Source organism: Aphelocoma coerulescens, chromosome 4, assembly GCF_041296385.1.
Source record: "Aphelocoma coerulescens isolate FSJ_1873_10779 chromosome 4, UR_Acoe_1.0, whole genome shotgun sequence".
Lineage (NCBI taxonomy): Eukaryota > Metazoa > Chordata > Aves > Passeriformes > Corvidae > Aphelocoma > Aphelocoma coerulescens.
The window spans coordinates 53,301,295-53,320,984 of NC_091017.1; the positions used below are offsets into that span (position 1 = coordinate 53,301,295).

At 39.3% G+C, this 19,690-nt stretch overlaps 1 protein-coding gene across 4 annotated transcripts in view; it reads right to left on the reverse strand.

The window, feature by feature from the left end:
- Positions 1 to 15,026, reverse strand: part of ATP10D (ATPase phospholipid transporting 10D (putative)) — a 43,291-nt gene extending 28,265 nt beyond the window's left edge. The window contains exons 1-5 of one of the 4 annotated variants that reach the window (XM_069014179.1): positions 14,953 to 15,026; positions 5,377 to 5,655; positions 4,435 to 4,629; positions 3,278 to 3,482; positions 663 to 748 (exon numbers count right to left, since the gene is read on the reverse strand). In XM_069014179.1, coding sequence (XP_068870280.1) covers positions 663 to 748; positions 3,278 to 3,482; positions 4,435 to 4,629; positions 5,377 to 5,642 — 752 coding nt within the window. In that variant the 5' untranslated portion in view covers positions 5,643 to 5,655; positions 14,953 to 15,026. Of the gene's footprint in view, positions 1 to 662; positions 749 to 3,277; positions 3,483 to 4,434; positions 4,630 to 5,376; positions 5,679 to 14,619; positions 14,638 to 14,723; positions 14,812 to 14,952 lie in introns of those variants that run through there. The other 3 variants (XM_069014180.1, XM_069014178.1, XM_069014177.1) reach the window with 3 other exon arrangements.
- Between the last annotated feature and the right edge of the window lie 4,664 nt (positions 15,027 to 19,690).

Here is a 19,690-nt window from a genome sequence, read left to right on the forward strand (position 1 = left end):
ACTCTCAAAACCTGAAAATAAGTCACCCCATTAAACAGTATTTTGTTTTCCTATTATCTATATAAAATCATAAACTTGTAAGAATCACAAAATCATAGAATGGCTGGGGTTGGAAGGGACCATAAAGATCATCTAGTCCCTTAAGGTCCCTTCCAACCCTAACCATGAAGGAAACCCCTAACATAAACGCAGCCTGAAGAAAAGACACAGATAGGCACACACACTGGTCAAAAGGAGTTTGATCAACTGACTGAAGGTTACACAAAAACAAATCAGAGTAGGAAAGGAAGCCAGTCCTTTTGATTTCCAATTCTAAGCAATGCAGCTTGCCCAGTCAGGCCTTGGTCGAGACCAAATACTGTAGATCCCATATGTTATGAAGAGCAGATTTAAAACAGGTATTTCAAGTATGAAATACACAATCGCAAAACAGCCTGACCTAAGATGTTGAAAATATTTAATACAAAATAAAAAGCATCAGTGCCCAATCTGCTGCTCAGAAAACCCTTCTAGAGCTCTGTCTGTTGGGCTGCACTCAGGAACGTAATGGTGCAAACTGACCTCTATCCATATTGTTATTTCTTAAAGCAAACATTAAGAGATCTCTGAAAATTATGTCAAAGCAAATGACAGTAGTTTAAAGAGCCACCAAACCTACTTACACAAAGCCTCGGAAATGACTGAGGTCATTGTTAGGATTTTCACACTCTATTCTACTGGAAAATTCTTCTGGATCAATTTCAGAGACCTAAAGCCATGGGAAGAAAAAAAAACCCAGAGAACTCAGACAAAATGTGATAGAAATTAAAAACATCTTTCAGAGGTTCAGATATTACTATCTAAAATTCAGCTTCTAAACTGTAGGTTGCTGGTGGTGTTGATGGTCTCCTACCCAGCATAAATCAGACTTACACATCATAGGACTAGTAAATATTAAACACTGGCAAGTATCAGTTGAATTGCTGATATTTTGAGAACACTGGAGAGGACAAAAATGGGTGGAAGGATGAGGAGGAAGAAGGAAAACCAAAAGCAGTAAGAACATCTGAAAGGCAGAGATTTCCATAGATTTTTTCATTACATGAAAAAAAATAAGAAGAGGCACTATCTTCTCTTCAAGCAGAATTTCTTGCAAACAGACTTTTTTTTTTCCAATACCATGACCAGGATGGTTTCTGTGCTAACACAAAGAAAGCAGGTAGAACTTTGCAATGATGTTTGAGACTTACAAGTACCAAAGAAAGGGCTGTTACAAAAGACCAGAAGTACATGTGGCAAAAAAAGAGCAGGTGAGCTCTTCAGTGAAAAGTCAAGTGAAACGAGTATCCCGTATTAGTAAGAATGAAACACAAGGAGAAGTAAGAAAAAAGCCAAAAGGCCTTATCTTTGGAACTACCCGCTATTGTGATTTAATTTCAATTAATGGCGTATGAGTATGCTTCTAGTCTCTAGAATAACACAGACTTGCCTCTGGTATAACTGAGTCATTTCCAGTCTGAGTACCTGCCACTAACTCTTTGGAAAGTCATTTGTTCTACTCTTTAAAAAAAACCCCAATGACCAATTTAAGGTTTCACACTCCCAAGCATAATTCTCTAACTTACAGGTGTTACTGAATATATCTTCTACATAATTACAGGTCTCTGAGAAGGCTGTACTCCCTCAACTGGATGACTTCACACGAGCAGAATAGCAACTGTGAGCTTTTGAAACTCAGAAGACATCATTTGTTAACATGTACTTTGATAGCTTGATTAAAAGACTTTTTTGCTATGTTTTGCTGTATTGATGTGTTGCACTGTATTAACCTGAAGTCAGTATGAACGCAGCCTTCGACATACAGATACGTTCAGTCTCTTCTCAGATTTAGTTAACTGTGAAAGACCTGTCTCTCCACTTTCTCATGTTGAGTTGCACAGGAGGTACAACATTTCTGTAAAATGTTAGACAGAATACTTGATTGATGCTTTTCAAGAATTTTGCACTGCACAATGATTACCCAAATAAGAACTACCCTCAAAGTGAAATAGCCAAAGCAGTCGATTCTTTTCTTCTGCTGTCTGGAAACCTCTAGATATATATTGCTAGTAGAGCCTCTTGTAATATACCTTGAAACAGAAAGCACTGAAACTCTGGGTGTAATCTACAGTGGACACAGCTGTCTACGTTCTGCCAGCATAAAACAGAGGTTATAAAAACTATGTCCAAAAGTCGGTATCTTGATACGGACACTCAGATTTTCCTGGACTGTAAGTTTATTTTTTCATTATAATCATAATTTTGGCAAAGCAAGTATTGAAAGTAGAAGCTTTTGTACCTTATTTCTTGAGAAGTGTTCCTACATTTCCTGGCATAAAAGAGAAGATTTAAATTTTAGCAGAATTTGAATTACTTGCATTTTGTGTAAAGGTCCCTAAAGGAGGGAGACAATAAAGATGGAAACCACTGGAATTTTGCTCTGTGTAAAAATATGTATATACAGAAGGATCAAATAGACCTTCCTGCCTTGCTGTTCTAAGACTAAATCAAGAAATAAAAATAAAAACAGAAGTAAAAATAAAAGTAAACATGTGACTGTAAAGGGAAGCACATCATGCCTTTGGTATTACCATACCCATTAAGTAACGGCACTTACAGACAACCTCTCCTCACTTCCTTACTGCTGCTGTAAATTCAGAACTGGCTCAGGTAATTTTATCCCTGAAGACTAAACAGTCTGTTGTTATGGACAACACTGCTGCTTTCAGCATGGTGTTTCAGCAGCAGAACTGAAGACTACAGAAATGTCAGGATTCTTTCATCTTTTAATATTGTCTTTTTTGTGTCAGCCTCCAGCATTTTGGCTGCTAGGTATAATATTAAAATATTGTACGGGAGTAACAATGTGTTTGCAATATGAAGAAACAGTGAAAAAGATAATACCTGCTCTTTAGGTCTTTATACAGAACAGAAGTCCCTTCTAAAAAACTCCAATTTCTCACCCATGACATGTTATCCACCATAAGTAACTACTTGAGGTTTACCTGAATTGTTAATTTCACTGGTTTCCATTACTTGAAATAGATCTTTCTCTGCATTATGTGAACAGGCAAAGATTTCCTCCAAAACAACTCAAGCAACAAATTATAACTGTGTTACCTAGTACCTTGATGTTCAGATGGGGATTGCTGAGCTACCATGTAATTAGGCAGTCCAGAGGGCTGAGTTGTTTGGGTTTTTCTAGCTCACCATCTGTCATGTCAGCTTTCTTACACCCCTAGAAAAGCACAATTCTCACCTGCTCTGAATATCCTCTCACCACCTGTCTCTGCTTTAAATTGGTTTCTCCATCAAGGCCTGCAGTTTCAATATAACAGATCCCATCCAGGTCACTAGAATATAACAGCACCATGTCAGCAGGAATGATTTCATTACGTGAAAGCCGGACGAAGTCCCCAACATTGATATTTTTCCAGCACTCATCTATGTATTTCTTCTCCTTCCTGAAATACATAGAAGAAAAGTGATTTTTTACAAATGCATAAACTGAACTGAGAAAAACCTACAAATGCTATTTGTCATGGCTACTACAACACATCGAAAGTGACATTTTCCAAAATACTTGTTTCCCCACATAGAAACAGAGCATGCAATAAGGAAAAAACATTCACTATACATCCTTAATCTTTGTATTTTTCATGCTTGGAATATCCTTTTATGATAGGTATAAAAGAAAAATAATCAAGTGTGCAGCTCTGATACATACTCAAGGAAGTTTTCTGATGGTTAATTTAGAATATGATCAGTTTGCATTCCTATCTTTTTATTATCCATGATAATAACTGCCTAGCAGACTTGCCACTAGCAGACTCCATGCCTGACTTGCACTCACAGTCTGTAATATTGCAGTCCTGCACTGTGGAACACAGATGCCAACATTTGTATCAAACTGTGTGATGCACTCAAATAGAATATTATCTTGCTCTGTTTGGGGAAATGGTATCACATTATGAGTACAACATGATGCCATTAACGAGCGATGAACTAGCAGCCTTTCAATTTCCACGAAGCCATTTTAGAGGAATTAAAAACACACCTCTCAAAACAAATGCTATGTACAGCAATGCTTAACTAGTCAAGGTACCTTGGTTAATACGGTACAAACACATGCATGAACTCACTTGCCTCAAAGCAAAATTTTTTTGGCAGATTTTACACTAATTTGATAACCATTTAACAAAACTGGTGATCGAGTCTCAACTAGTCCCTGATCTAAGCAGCCCTGCTTCAAGAAGGGGGTTAATACTAGATGACTTCCAGAGACTTGTTCCAAATTACATTATTTTATGATTCCATAAGTATCCAGAAAGTAACCAAAAGAATTATCACCAACTTTTTCACATAATAGTCATAATCAAATAATAACAATAAACCACAAAGACTGTTGTCCCTTACCTGCTATATACTTTGGTTACTAAGTTGTTTATCTGTTTATCCATTTTGTACCTTGAGTAATCTTCCAGACCATCCTTCACTGCAATAATTGTCAGAACCCCTATCAGAGGTAGCATTGTAATTTCTTTTTGGAAAGCTTCCACCACAGGAACCCAATTTAGGACAACTAGAAATAGGAAATATAAATTGGCAACTCTGAAACAAAGAGAAAACACAGGATTTAGCTGTGCTAGCGGACAATGATCCTTATTTCCCCACTCCATGCTATACAGACATTTAAGTTATCGGCAATTTATCTTTTCTTCACCTGCAATTTAAGAATTGTCCAGAACTCTGCTTTCACTCTCCAGTCAACAGATTACTTAGCAACATAGTTGCTTAACAGACATGATCAGGTAATGCAGAAACCAAGAATTTTCCTCTATTTTCAAAACTGTCCTCCAGGCACATGTCTTCCAGAGTAAGGCACTGCTGAATTTGCACTTTCAAATTTCCAGGTCCTTTAAAATTAATTTCATAATCTCTTAGGGAACATGACATGTTTTAAAAAGGAAGCCATCCTGTAACCTCCCTGCATAGCTTGACAAATCAGCAGTTCTCCAAGCAGAAGGAAGATGAAAGACATGAGAGAAGGGGAAAAAGACATATGCAGGAAATAAGCTGAAAATCCCACTGCAGACTGGTGTGTGGCAGTGCTCCAAGAGCAAGGAATAATTCATTAGTCCAAAGAACAGAGTAAGTGGAAAGTACACAAGCTAAGGAGAAAAGGATTAGCCCAACGATGATGATACTCAAGAAACTTTGGACAGATCACGTGTATCTTTTCAGAAGAGATAGGTCAGGAGAAGGAATAATTTTTTAATATACAGTAACACACACAAACATTTCAATAGAAGGATTCAGCTTCAGAAGAATTACCACAATCAAAAACGAGTTCCTTACCTGTGAAATTGTTCAAATAAATTCCGTGGTAAAAAATTCAATAAAGTATACCTAGTAGTCCGTATTTTGTTGTTCATGTACAGTTTTGATACTTTTTCATACTCTTCTTTAAAATGACCCAAACAGGGAATCACTATCCTATGTTTGCCAGTAGTTCTTGATGATTGATAGCACTTGCTACTTGAATTGTTGCTGCTGCGTTCTCTGCCTTCTGTTGATATCAGTCGCTGCCAGCGGTATCGGGCCCAGCGGATGGGATCTGCCATTGCACCTGAAACACTTAATAACCCAAGGAGTGTCATCTCTCTAGAAACATTTGAAAATACAGCAAGTTACACAACAATTCTGTAAACGCTTTTCAACAAAAAGTCACAGTTACAGTTTGGCATAAGCCTAGGAAAAAAAAGTAATTTTCATAATGAACACAACCCAGACTGTTGATAAGTTATGTAAAGTCAGGAACTTCTGCTTCAAAGATTGAATTTATTGGAATTTCATCAACCCTTTCAGAAGTGAATTTGATATAATTTGATTTCAGGGGTTATATTTGACATAACCCTTTCAAGGGTTAATTTCAGGGTATAATTTGGTAACTCTGTTTAAAATGCACAATATTTTTGTAATAGCAGTCCACCCACCAGTTTCTCATGCTGTAGTATGGTGAAAGAAGCAGACAAGCTGCTAATTCTGAGGAGAATAGCATTTTGAAAGGAATCCTCATCTCAGACATTGCAGTCCATGCTGATGGTTAACAAACCTTATTAAACTCAGAAGTCAACAATCTAGCAAAATGCATCTGAATACAGCCTTAGACATCAAGTGAGGAATTGCCAGTGAAAGGCACTAAGTAGCTATCATGAACAAAAAACTTCTTCCAGTGAATTAGAAAGAGGTTTGAGAATTTTTAAAAATGGATAGAGGACGAATAAATTTCATGCCAATGCTTCTCCTCTATCCACCTAGCTAAGCTCTGGCATTCTACCCAGGAATTTTTTTTCCTAAAGAAAGCCAAAGTTCATAGCTATAGGTAATACTCACATAAAGCTGTATGTGATGGTCACTTCATCAAATCACCCAATGCAGTCAGAAAATACCTCTTGCACAAAACATGCTTTAGTAGAAGCTTTAAAGTGCTGGTTTTCATAACAAAGTTTTTTACAATTTGCAAGTTTTAACTAATGGTTGCTACATTTCTTGTATTACTTATTCCATAGAACAGCATATTGTGTATTTGTTTGACACTAGAAACTGCATGAGCCCAAAACCATCAGTACTTCTTACTGCAGATTACTTTCCTTCCATCTGGTATCTTACTACCTGCATAGACCCTAGGAAAATTTTTGACTAAATCCTCATCCTAAATTCCCACACAATAGCTGCTTCTAAAACTTGCTGGATCTTCCTAAATGAAATCTCTTTACAACAGACTCTCTTGTGCGGTTATCAAACTATTCCTGATTTTGGCTTCAATCAATTCAAGCTTCTATTCATGTGGTATCTTTCTCTGCTATTGACAAATCCCACTCTATCCCGCTCAGATTCCTCCAAGATGTTGCTCTAAACAGTAATTTTCCAAACTATCAACTTGACTATTTTATGCAACTATCTTCTCTTACATATCTTCCTTGATTCTTCTATTACAATTGCAGAATTCTTGACACATGAGCACAATGTCCTCACCAGGTCCTCTAAAAATTGGGTAGTACTCATATCTCTACATCAACCCATTCTGTTCTGAAAAAGAAGATTCTCCAAACTTCCTAAAAAGCCTAGAAGTCTGTGTCACTACCCTACAGCTAGAAAGCTTTTCTCTAATGTTTATCTGGCCTCTTCATCTCATCAAATTAAGATGAGACATTTTTGTCCTATCACCATTAGATGTGGATAGCTATTGACTGTCACGATGTCTTGGAAGACTGTTACCATGTACATGAAAATCATGTTCTTCTTTAGAAACCATGATCTGCACATGAAAGAGAAAAAGAATTAAAACCCTCTATTTAGTATTTCCTCTCAGCATCCCCTGGCAGTACCCTACTGTTCTTCCAAGGCCCTTCTGCAGTGCTCCCCCAGACACCATAAGGGACCAGTCTGAGGAAAAGGCTTTCCTTTTTTTCTCAGTCCTAAACCTTGTGGTCCCAGTAATTATCAGACTACCAAAGGTCGCATGCATATGCAGCTATGTCTGGGACTTCTTAGAGAAGCAAGAAAGAAGCTGTGAAGATTTTCTAAAATACATGGCATCCTCTTATTTTCACAGAATGTGGCATCTTCTATCTTTGCTTCCTCTAATCCTACTGCTTGGGAGATGGTTCCCAGAGGGACTGCCCTCTGCGTAGAGGTTACTACGCCATTTTAGTCAGGGTCAGCCTTTCCTCCAGAAATGGGAACTGACATTTTGAAGCAGCTACTTCACACAAATTAACTACTTTTAATGTAACAGTCATACATATGAACATTGATCTGTACACACACGAAAAAAAAGCTTCAGTTAATTTACACTGAGCCTGAGAACAAGTCTAAAGCTTGAAAGGTCTTCAAAACTGTTCAGGGACTGCAGAACATGCTGCTAGTGGAGTCCATACATGACTATAAAGATTTCAATACACCTAGAGCTCCCAAACCCCCAAATTAACATGGACCCATCTACAAAAGTCAGGACTGAATTAAAGAACAAAGTACTGAAAATAAAAGAATTTTAAAATATGACCAGCTGAAAAGAGGTAGGTTTGTTTTTTTTCCCCCCTGTGATCACAAATTTCGGCAGTTCAACTATTAAAAATACCCCAAACTTCTGGATTTTGGATGGCATCCTTAAGGCTTGGCCATTTTGAGAAAACAACAATTCTCCTTAACTGTCTTTGCTGTGACAAATCAGTAATTGTACAAACAGATTTTATACAATGAGGGGCCTTTTCAAATAAAGGTTTGCTTTAATTAAAAATGTGCTGGATTATCAGGAAGATTTTTAACATGATTTCTTCTGTTAAATTTATCAGACTCTTTCAAGCTTTCATCTTTAGCATGAATCATACAGGGTGTGTCAATTAACCACACTTTTGCCCAATAATCTTACATCTCTCTACACACTGTTACAGTGTACAGTGACCTAGTAGCAAACTTAAGTAAGTAAATGCCAGGAAATTTCTCAAGATGCCACCTGCCAGCTATTTGAGAGCAGGTTACATTTGTAGCGAAAATCATGTTTGTTTTCATAAGACCGGCAAACAAATATCTGATACTGATGAAGAAGCAGTAAGAGGAAGGAACTGTTTCTCAATCTCCCAGGGCTAATGGGAATGCAAAAAGCTTTAAATAGCAGATCCTGTTCATTCAGTGAAAAATACACAGGCAAAATAACCTATACAGCTAAAATATACCTCACAAATTTCAAAACTTCCCAAATTCTAAGTCTTTTTGGTTTACATAACCTATTCTCTTTTGTAGCATTTGATAGACAGTGACCACTATTTATTAAAAATAAAGCCGTTGGGGGAAGAAGGGAGGAAGAGTACTGGACATTTTAACATGACAGCATGTTAAGGTGGAATTCCTCACCACTGGATGAGGAGCTAATAGTTTCAACTGCATATGCAATGCTGCTGAAGAGCAGTCACCCCTCACCACATACATATTCTCCCTGACTCTTGACACAGCTCCAAAACCTCTGCCCCACCCTTCCTCATCCTTCCTCAGAGAAACAGAGCTTAAAAAGGAACAGGAAACATCAGATTCAGTTCTGTGCACCTCATATCTTTGTCAGTATCTCCAGTATTCTAATGTAACTACTTTTAAGAAAACTGAAGATTGTAGGAATGAGAAATAACTAACACAAACCCACCACACTGGAAATACTGTATGAGAAATAACAAGTAATCTCCTATGATCAGAGAGGTGAATCAGACAATTAACAGATATCTTGGGAAAAAAGTATCTGGATCTCATACTCTGCCATAATGCTCTCTGACTCACCTGGCATTTGACTGAGCTACTATTTTGCAAATGATTTTTTTTTAATGATTTGCATCACCATTTTAAAATAGCACTTTTGAGGTTTCAAACTTCAAAAACCTCTTTTGCATTTTTTAACTCTTTTGAGTAATTTCATTCTTTTTCCTCCTTAAATTTGGTTCATAAAGTATTGAAGATATTTTCTTCATTTAGAAGGAGTTTCATCAACTTCAAGTTAGAGATTTTAAAGGATTAAGTCACCAAAGATCAAATAAAAGCTATTTTAAACAATTTTTATAAGAAATCCCTTCCCTTAAAACATTATTTGACCCTCTTGTCATGTTATTTTTCACAGTCAAGTCTTGAGTTCCCCAGCTAATGTGAATTTAAAGTAGTAACACAAAACAGCAGATATTTCTTTAAACACTGGCAAATGATCCACAAAATGAGTTACTTTGAAGCACTGTTTTTATAAGTTTATTTCTTTAAAAAAAACCCGTTATGTTTAAAACCTCCAAGAATAATGTTCATGTATTTGAAAACAGGAAGCCTAAATGATCACCTAAGTTTTGAGGACAGCCTCACACAAGCTAGCCTGTCCTCATTTTCACACTGTACGCTATTCAACTGAGCACTGCTCAATCTTGCTAAATGGAAATAGTTGATATAGAGGCAACTCAGGTATGTCTTACACTCAAAAGGGAAGCTCTTGTAGTAAGCTTACAAATATCACATGGTGATGAAATGTGGAAGGGAATTATATGACACTGGATTTATTTGCTTTCTTGCTTTTTTTCAACACCAGTTCCTTCATGTACTCAGATTCTTTCCTCTTCTTATAAAGCACTTGGAGATATGAAAAACTGGAAGGATTAGATATAGTTAACAGGAAATAGCTGGCTATCATACCTTTGTTAAAGCAAGGTTAAAGCACAGCAGCATCATTTTTACCACAGGACAGATCAACACAATATACTTTCCATGTTTGACCATCCCATATCACAATAAAAACCGGCTTTAAGAACTCTCTGCTAGTGGTAATGCTGAGAGAAAACCCCTACTTTTAAATGGTCTGTACCCTGGAAGAAGTGCCTTTCATCATAAAGTCCCATGTATGCATTCTCTTGTATGTGTTTTTCATGTCTATAAATTGTTTTCTTTTCCCATCACTTCCCTTCCATTGTCTCTTGTAAATTCTGTCAGCTTCCAGTTCTGTGAAGCATCACCCACATATCTGCATGCAAGCTTTTGCTCCTAGCTTTGCTGCTGGGGGATGGAGCTGACACTAAAAATTCCTTAGTTCCAGTTATATTACTGGTAGCCTTTGGCAAATCACTTAGCAATCACTGATCTCTCCCATACTAGATAATTTCTTAAGATCATCAGCAAAACAGATGTGTAGATAATTTAGCCTGTGTTTATGCTGCTCTGGAACTGCACCTTACCATTATGCTGTGGTCATCTCCTCACATGTCATGTGAAGTGCCCTACCATTCACCCTGGCTTCTCCTAACCACTTCCTCCCTTCTGACAACATCCTTCTCTTCTGCTGTGATCTCCAAATAATTAGTCCTCATTCTTCTTTCAGAAAATTCTTTGTTAAATGCACTTGGTAAATGACATATTTGACAAGAATGTTCCCCAGACCTTTGGCACATGCATGCTTATGGTGTGTGTCTCTGTCCTGTTCCTTCTCAGCCAGTGTGCAGTAGGCCTTCATCTGGGCTAGCTTCCAGTAGGAAGTAATAAATTGATTCTTGGCAAACAGAAATGCAGTCAATAAAACTGCATTATCTTACCTGAAAAATTTCTACAGCACCTAGAAGTTAAACAACTCAGACAATGAATCTCCCCAATAACATCCCTTTTTCTTTCCTCTCCACATGAATGTATCAGGATGTTCTGCAGGTCTGAGGTTCTGGGTGACCAAGGAATATAAAAAATGCCAACCTAGATGGTGGTCACACTACACAATGCTATGGAAGAGTGGATCATCCCCAGTCTGCACAAAAGTCCCATTTAAATCTCTTAGCAAGTGTTACTGCACAGGTTCACTAGTACTTTTGTCATTACACTGACAGAACCCTACAAGCTAAATGTTAAAAACTCCTCCTAATCATCTTTTAAAACTCAGAAGCTAGCAGAAAATGAAGATGCTTCAGGGAACCAGGGCCTGAAGATTAAGTTACACTCTGAAGAACAAATACTTCTTTTCTCCTAAGGTTTGCTACTTTCTCTGTAACATGCAATTTCACATCTTTGCAAGCCAATATGAAATATGCTGAGACATTCTAATATGCCAAATAGATCTGGATAAGAAACTTGTGCTGTCAGTTTATGAGACTAACAGCCAAAAACCTGCAGGAATCAAAACTTCAATTTCAGAAAATGATGTGGTTATTTGCAACCATATATTCTGAGATGTATTTACAAAAGAGATGTAAGAACTCTTGAATTAAGAGTGGAAGGCAGATGTTAGTATGAAAAGTCAATTGCTGTGGCACTATTTCTCCATGCACTCCTACCTACAAAATCTAATCCAGCATGGGCAACACTGGAAACTTGCAAGCCTTGAAAAGCCTTGGATCTTAGAAAGGAAATTTCTTGGTTGTGAGTATGTTAAGCCAGCCCTCAACAGCTCTCCACAACTGAAAAACAATCAGCAGGATGCATTAAAACTCAGGAAGTGCCAAGACCCTGACACAAGGATGGATGCAAGATAATTTAACAGTAAACCATGCAGTCATACTGGTTAACATACTATAGTGTGGGAGCAGTATATAAAAGCAGAAAATCTGCTTCACTTTGGGTAAAGTTGTTTAGGATGCCAATCAGATCTTGTACCTACAGACACAACCAAACCATACACTAGGAAATTTTAGGTTTAAATTTCAGAAGAAATAGTTTCAAAATAGAACTGAAGACTGCTGGAGAGTGATCATCTGTGAAAATATTTTACATACTTTTCTCCATCCATCAGAAAAGTTCTGCTTTATGCCCTGTTCTCATGTGCCACATTGGTCTCAAAACTGTAGACCAAAACCTTACAGGTTAAGTCTTACTCTTTTACGACTGTCTTTTCATACAGGTATATCTTTAGCTCACGGCAAGGCAGCACTTAGTCACTACAGATGCTTTGCTCTGTGTGAAATTCACATGAATTTCACAGTAAGACTAAGGTGTGGACCTTATTAAAAATTTATACTGGTGTTCACGTGATGCAGAAGGGGGTGATTTTTTTTTTGGTAGCTGTGTAACTCCCTATGCTCCTGTAAATACTTCTAAAAGAAATGGATCCATATTGGCAGTATTGCTGTTTTTTAAAGGGCCAAAACTCTATTGGGTAGATAAGGTCTAGTGTACTCACTGAAATTTCTACTGAAAGTACCTGTTACAGCAAGAAACTGCACTTGAGTTCCTAAAATCCTAGATTAGGTGTCTGGCTTTTTTTTTATTCTTCTGGCTTTCTAAGACACCTACATTATCAGCTACTCAAGAATTCCATAAGTTCCCAAGGCATCCACTGAGGTTTTCAGGTCTAATGCTCTAGGGTTAGTGAATTTTTGACAAAACCAACTCTTGTACAACCTCAGGAAGACAATCAGATTTGCCACAGAGCAATAAAACCTGCCTACTGCTTGGGGATATATTGACAGGAATAAGCTGTGAATCCACTTTAACCACTAGAGAGTTCCTGTAAGACTATAAAACATGACTCTTGAGATGGTATTTCAGACCTGAAAGTGAGAATTAACCTACAGCAACTGAGGGTTCAACTACAAATGTGTATCTTTAAAAGTTTTATTAATAAAAATGAAGCCAAAATATATAGACGCCTAAAAAAAATATGCAAGGAGTTAAGAATGCTGAAATTCTGACCCTAGAAACCCCAAAACTATTTAAGACACTGGAGAATCAGTGCTGAGAGTAGTTGAACTGATTTAAAAGTTAACACTGAACAGAATTGTTATCACTTCTACCTTCCACTCCTGGCTTTGTCAACTCCTTCATAATCAGTCTGGTACTTACTGAACTAGGTTCTCACTGCTATACAAGACCTTTTACTAACTCAAAGACAATAACATTACTGGATTTCCCAATCCACCATTACAGCTGTGAAAGTACTCATGTTGGCACAAGACAGTAATGTCTGATTAGAGAGTACCTTTGAGTATTTATGTAGAGAACCCAATTTCAGACTAGTTTTCATTAAAAACATGTATCAGCTCTGGTTATTGCCTTTGAAATTCAGGTCATCCAGGGTAGTGGCAATTAACAAAAGAATGTGATCCTCACCTGTCAGTCCTACCTCTTCCTCCTGTGAACAGTAAGTGCCCACGCACTAACTGTAAAAATTCAGTCAGAAACAATGGCTTCAGACCAGCTTTGGAGTCACACAGAAGAGCTAAGTGAACTAAATTCCACTCTGATCTTAGGTAAACCACTGAGTGCCCTCTCTGCTGGAAACCACCATTAATGAAAAGAGGAATAATGACAATTCTGTTACCTCTTGGTGATGATATGGAGACAAATATGGTTTTAAATAAGAGGCTTCTCAAAACTATGGTCATTGATGAGATGTGAATACCCTAAAAGTATAGCTTTGTAAGTATTAAAATAATAGTAATGTTGATACTAGAAGTACATTTTTCTTCAGTAGCTGTATTTCTGACAAGAACTTGGACTTTTCCATCTTTGTGAATACTCTTCATGACTAAGTCCAGTAACTATTGCTGTGATCCAACCCTGTGAGTGACCGTGTGTGCTCTGCACCCCTCCGTACTTTCTTGAAGTTTCAGGAATTTCCCAGTGACTTATATGGACTTAAGTCTACTTCCTTGCCATGAATCTGTAAAGCAGTAAAAAGCTGACACCTCAGTCACCACCGTGAACAATTAAAACAAAGGCTTTTGTTTCTGGACTCAAAGTCGAGGAGATTCACACACGCAGTGGGGCGGGGGGGGGGGGGCGGGGGGGAGGGGGTCTCGTGGCCCAGGGAACATTTGAAAACATAAACCCACAAATCGTCCTTTTCCACCGCCCACGACGTTCCAGCCACCGCCGGGTTTCACAAAGGCCGTTCCGGCCCCGGCAGCACTTCCCGGGCCGGCCGCCGGTGCGGGTAAAACACCACCCGTGGGCGGGCTGAGGGGACCTCCCCCGCGGCCGCGGCTTCCGCGTTTCCCCCGCCACGTCTCGGTCCCAGAGCCCGGCACCGCTGTCCTCCCGCGCCACCATCCACGCACCCGACCACGCGGGCGAGCTGCCCCGCTGAATCTGCTCTGGACTTACCGATGGATCCGCGCACATCCCCGGGGAATGGCCGCGCTCCGGCCCCGCCCCGCCCCGCCGGTGCTGCCCGGCTCCCTGGCCGCCTCCGCCGCACCGCCCCTCACCTGCTCTCACCCGCCTTTGGCCGCTCGTTCCTTTCGCCTCTTTCCCGCTCTGATCCTTCTCCCCCGAGGCGTGACTGAGGCGGGACCCGCCGGGCCGAGCTGCGGCCGGGGACCCTTCCAAAAGCGGCTCCCCCGCACGCCCCCCGGCTCTGGGTGAGGGACCTTTGCTCGCTGCAGTAGAGTCCATGACGCTTAGTTAGTTATTGTTTAAGGTTAGTTTTTTCTTTACCTTAAGGCCTCAGCAGATGGAGGTTGTGGTAGGAGTATGACTGTCACAAGAACCTGACGCCCTTGACAGCTCGTCAGGGAAACAGATGTTAATACTCTTTTACAGTCATTTACAGAACTGAAGGCAGCTTGGCCCATCTAAACATCAAGTTTTCTAGCCACTGGGCTAATGAAGACTAGCAAACACTTCCTCTTGTTTTCTAGGAAGTAAGCCTCTGGCTATTGAGAAACTGCCCAAATAGTCTTAAACAAATCACTGCCATCAGGATCTCTTGGTCCCTATTGAAATAGCCCGCGGTTACCAGTACTTGTCCAGTGTCAACAATGAATTCCTAACAGAGAGCTGGGAGGGCTGTGCTGAGCAGCAGTACTTGGTTGTTCTCTCCTTCCCATGTATGTGCATGGTGGTGTTTTCCTCTGTTGTCCTGCATTCTAGCATGCCCTGCACCCCATACCACACACTGAAAACATTTTGGTTATGTTCAGTGAACACCTGCTGATGGTCTGTTGTGGTGGCCGGTGATCATACATTACAAGGGACAGAGAGTTCTCAGCAAGCCCCTAGTACCACGGATGCTTGTTCTGTTATGTTAATCTATCCCAGTTTGGATTCCCCGGTTGGCTGTCAGCCTCTACCCCTCATCACTCCTCAGAGCTTCCCCATTGGCCCCCGTTGCCTGGTCCTGCCTTTTCCCCGTCCCCGGATAAAACTGTGAGTTTTGGGATCATGTTCGTATTTGTTTCCGCAACCTTTGAGAGAGTAGCAGCAATAAATGCTCCTGCCGGAATGCACGCAAATGCCGTTCTCGACTCTTTGCTACCGACTATAATACTGAACCCACCCGTGCGTCTGTGGGTGCACGCGGGACCCCACAGAGCTGGGCAGGGACAGTATTAGTCTGTTCTTTGGAGTGCCCATGTGGCTAGTAGAAATTTCAAAACATACTGGCATGTCAGATGGAATAAAAATTCTACATGAAGGAAGTCTAACTACTGCCTTGAAATTATGTAGGTTTTTCTTCTTGGCAGGAAAAGATGTGGAATTCTGTTTCCTTGCAGGATCTACCACCTTTGCTGGCTCAGGTGCTATAGGAAAGAGGAGTCAACTCTGGGAAGGGCAGAGCAAGCTGCTGCAAGACACAAGGTGGTAGTAGGCTTTGCCAAAACCCAGTTACTTTAAAGTGATTTAAGGTTAACATTGATTTATTGGAACATTCAAGTTGGCAGAGATGTTTGACAAAGAAGAGAACATCACACAGCTTATAACCAACCACAGCTATTTTAATCACATTGCAGCTGTAAATAATTCATAACCAGTTGCTTACATTTTCCATTCATATTTTTTTGTGCATGACAGTCCATTCTGTAAGCCTACAACTACAAAAGGCATTATTTTGTTTTCCTTGTTTATGCAGCAATAACAATTGCCTCAATTAGGCCTGTACATCAGTGCACACAAAAATATCTGACCAACCCATAAATGAGCCACCCTGGCTGCCAGAAAGAGCACAGCTGCCTTAGTGCAGCACTCTGTGCAGTTTAATTAGATGTGTTGAAGCAGAGCATATGAGCTGCTTGGAGAGGTCAGGCTGATCAGGTGAGTGGGAGGCATTGCTGACTCCTGACTTGGCCATTACATACAGGTTTTCACTTTTATCCTTCTGTAAAACTGTCGAGTAGTGTGAATGGTCTTGATCCCAAGCACGCAAAGCAACCATACAGCATGTCTGCAGTGTAATTAAACCGTCTTCTCCCAGGTATCCTATGGAAGAGTAACTACAAAGAGCAGAATCACCAGAGATGATGCTTGATTGAGAAATCTCACTGATTGCTTTTCTGCATGGAGGTAATAACACTGAATGTCCTCCACACAGATATATCCCTTTTATTTTCGCAGAGACATCTGCAAGTGTCTTTTATACATCTCCTGAACTGCCACATGAAAAAAGAAAACTTTGAAATTCAGGTCATCCAGTGGCAATTAACAAACGAATGTGATCCTCACCTGTCAGTCCTACCTCTTCCTCCTGTGAACAGTAAGTGCCCACGCACTAACTGTAAAAATTCAGTCAGAAACAATGGCTTCAGACCAGCTTTGGAGTCACACAGAAGAGCTAAGTGAACTAAATTCCACTCTGATCTTAGGTAAACCACTGAGTGCCCTCTCTGCTGGAAACCACCATTAATGAAAAGAGGAATAATGACAATTCTGTTACCTCTTGGTGATGATATGGAGACAAATATGGTTTTAAATAAGAGGCTTCTCAAAACTATGGTCATTGATGAGATGTGAATACCCTAAAAGTATAGCTTTGTAAGTATTAAAATAATAGTAATGTTGATACTAGAAGTACATTTTTCTTCAGTAGCTGTATTTCTGACAAGAACTTGGACTTTTCCATCTTTGTGAATACTCTTCATGACTAAGTCCAGTAACTATTGCTGTGATCCAACCCTGTGAGTGACCGTGTGTGCTCTGCACCCCTCCGTACTTTCTTGAAGTTTCAGGAATTTCCCAGTGACTTATATGGACTTAAGTCCAACGACCCAAGAGCTGTTGATGACTCCAAAACAGTCACAGAGCTCTTTGTGTAGTTCAAACCCTCTATCTGTTCATGGCTGCAATAACTCTGCAAGTACAAGCATGAACAACTCAGCCAGCTGTGCTCATACTGGCAATGTTTGGGACACATGAAAGAGAGAAACTCATGTGAACTGCCAACTAAACATGCTGGCAGACTGAAAACTTTCCCATGAAGACCTGAAAGGAAGAGGGAGATTTGCCACAACATGCTAATCAAACATTTCCCAGAGCACCTCAAGTCAATGGAATGTGAAAACCTGGGTCTGATTCTTCTCTGGGAGAATCTCTTCCCCAGGGGAGAATCATACCCAGTGATGATTCCAGTGCCAAATCCACATAAATAAAAGTGCCAGTGGGGATTTGGGGTTGTAGACATAGATGGTTATCATTACTGCAGTGTAGATGCTCCTAGATCAGCTTAGTGCATTCATATGAGGTCAGTGGATGTATTAGAGAGATCCAGTGTGTATTCAACATGTAAATAGTGACATATTATGGTATCCACTCTAGTTCAAATATATTTGAAGATGTGGTGGTATATTAATAATAACTTATAGCCAGAAAGGGAATTGGTTGTTACCCAGTAATTTCATCATGCTTTACTTTCTTAGCTCTGCAGTAAACGCAAATCATTTAACTGGAGCAGAGATTTCACAAAAACCCCCTTGAATTTTAAATGACATTGAATTACTGTTTACCACATCATTGGCTGGTAAATGTGTGTTTAGAGTCCTAAGAAATGTTGCCAGTGCGAATTAAGGCAGTCTGTTGTGCTTATTACTAAGGTAATTTCTTACTACAAGATCCTCAGATACATTTCCTGGCAGGACCCTGGAGGACAGATACACAGTGAACAAAACAGATGTTTATCTGCTCTAGTCTGTTTGTGCCCATAGCCTTTATTTACCATACACTGTCTAGATCTGTACTGGTTTATTGATTTCCTCGTGAGGAGATTGTTTTTATCACTGGAGTGAGCATTTTATAAATAGTTATGAATTTTCCTTCACTGCTCCCTGTGAGACAAAACGGTATTACTACTTTCAGGTTACAAATAAAAAATGGAAACAAGGGAGAATAAACACCACAACATGAAAGTGTTTTCAGTGAATCTGAGCTTACATGCTCAGTTTGAAAGACTGAGCATTTGTTTTAATATTTTTATAGTGCAAGATATATTCTATGTAAATTATGTACATTTTGCAAATCTTGAGAGAGGTAGAGAGTATGTAAATATTATCATGGGAACTTTCCTGAAAGGCACTTTCAGGGCCATTAAAACCTTGTTATTGCAAGCATGCCATACAATCTGGTTCTTAAGCTGACTGAACTTTGTCTAAAACTAGTTAGGTATTTTGCTCATACTACTATACTAAAAACTGCCCCAGAGTATGGTTGCTATGAGGGTTAAGAATTATCTTCTAGCTTCTAAACTCAATTTCATACCCATTTGCTCTTATACTAGCAGTGACCACTGCTTCCATTAAAAAATTCTTTCTGTTCCTGGTGTTTATAAATCCACCTTTGTTTTGCTAAAGTAAACCAGATAAGAATGAATCATATCAAACTGACTGAAGGCTAACTAAATTTTGAATAAAAGTGTCCAGCCAAAGGTGTAATGCAGTTCAACAATCCATTCAGACCTTAGTTAATGTTGGATAAATTGCTGTGACATAGCTTGTATAGACAAGTTTTAAGGGAATAATTGACTAATACTCACTCATGTAATCCTCATGCTTTGCCTGTGATTTATACCATCATGTTTAGGCAACTGCAGAAGGGAAGGAATCAGGAAGCTGGAATGAGATGCCAGTTCTGGAGAGCAGTTACTAGCAGTCAGTAGCAGTTACTATTACTGGCATAGGACTTACTGATTGTCACTCACTGTGGTTTGGCATTGTGTGTATTAAGAACTGATTTTGTTCTAGAGATTGTCATTCTGCAGAAAGTAATTATCAGCTGGAATTTAACAAGGAATCTGAAAGTCTTTCACTTTTAAGAGGCTCTGAATTAACAAGACAAGCAGAAAATAATTTTAAATTAGATAATGTCAACTTACTGCAGCTCGTAATGCAGCAGGAATTTACCTCTTATCATGGCATTTTTACTTTATCCAATAAAGAAGCTGAGTTGGTAATCTATGGGGAGACTCCAG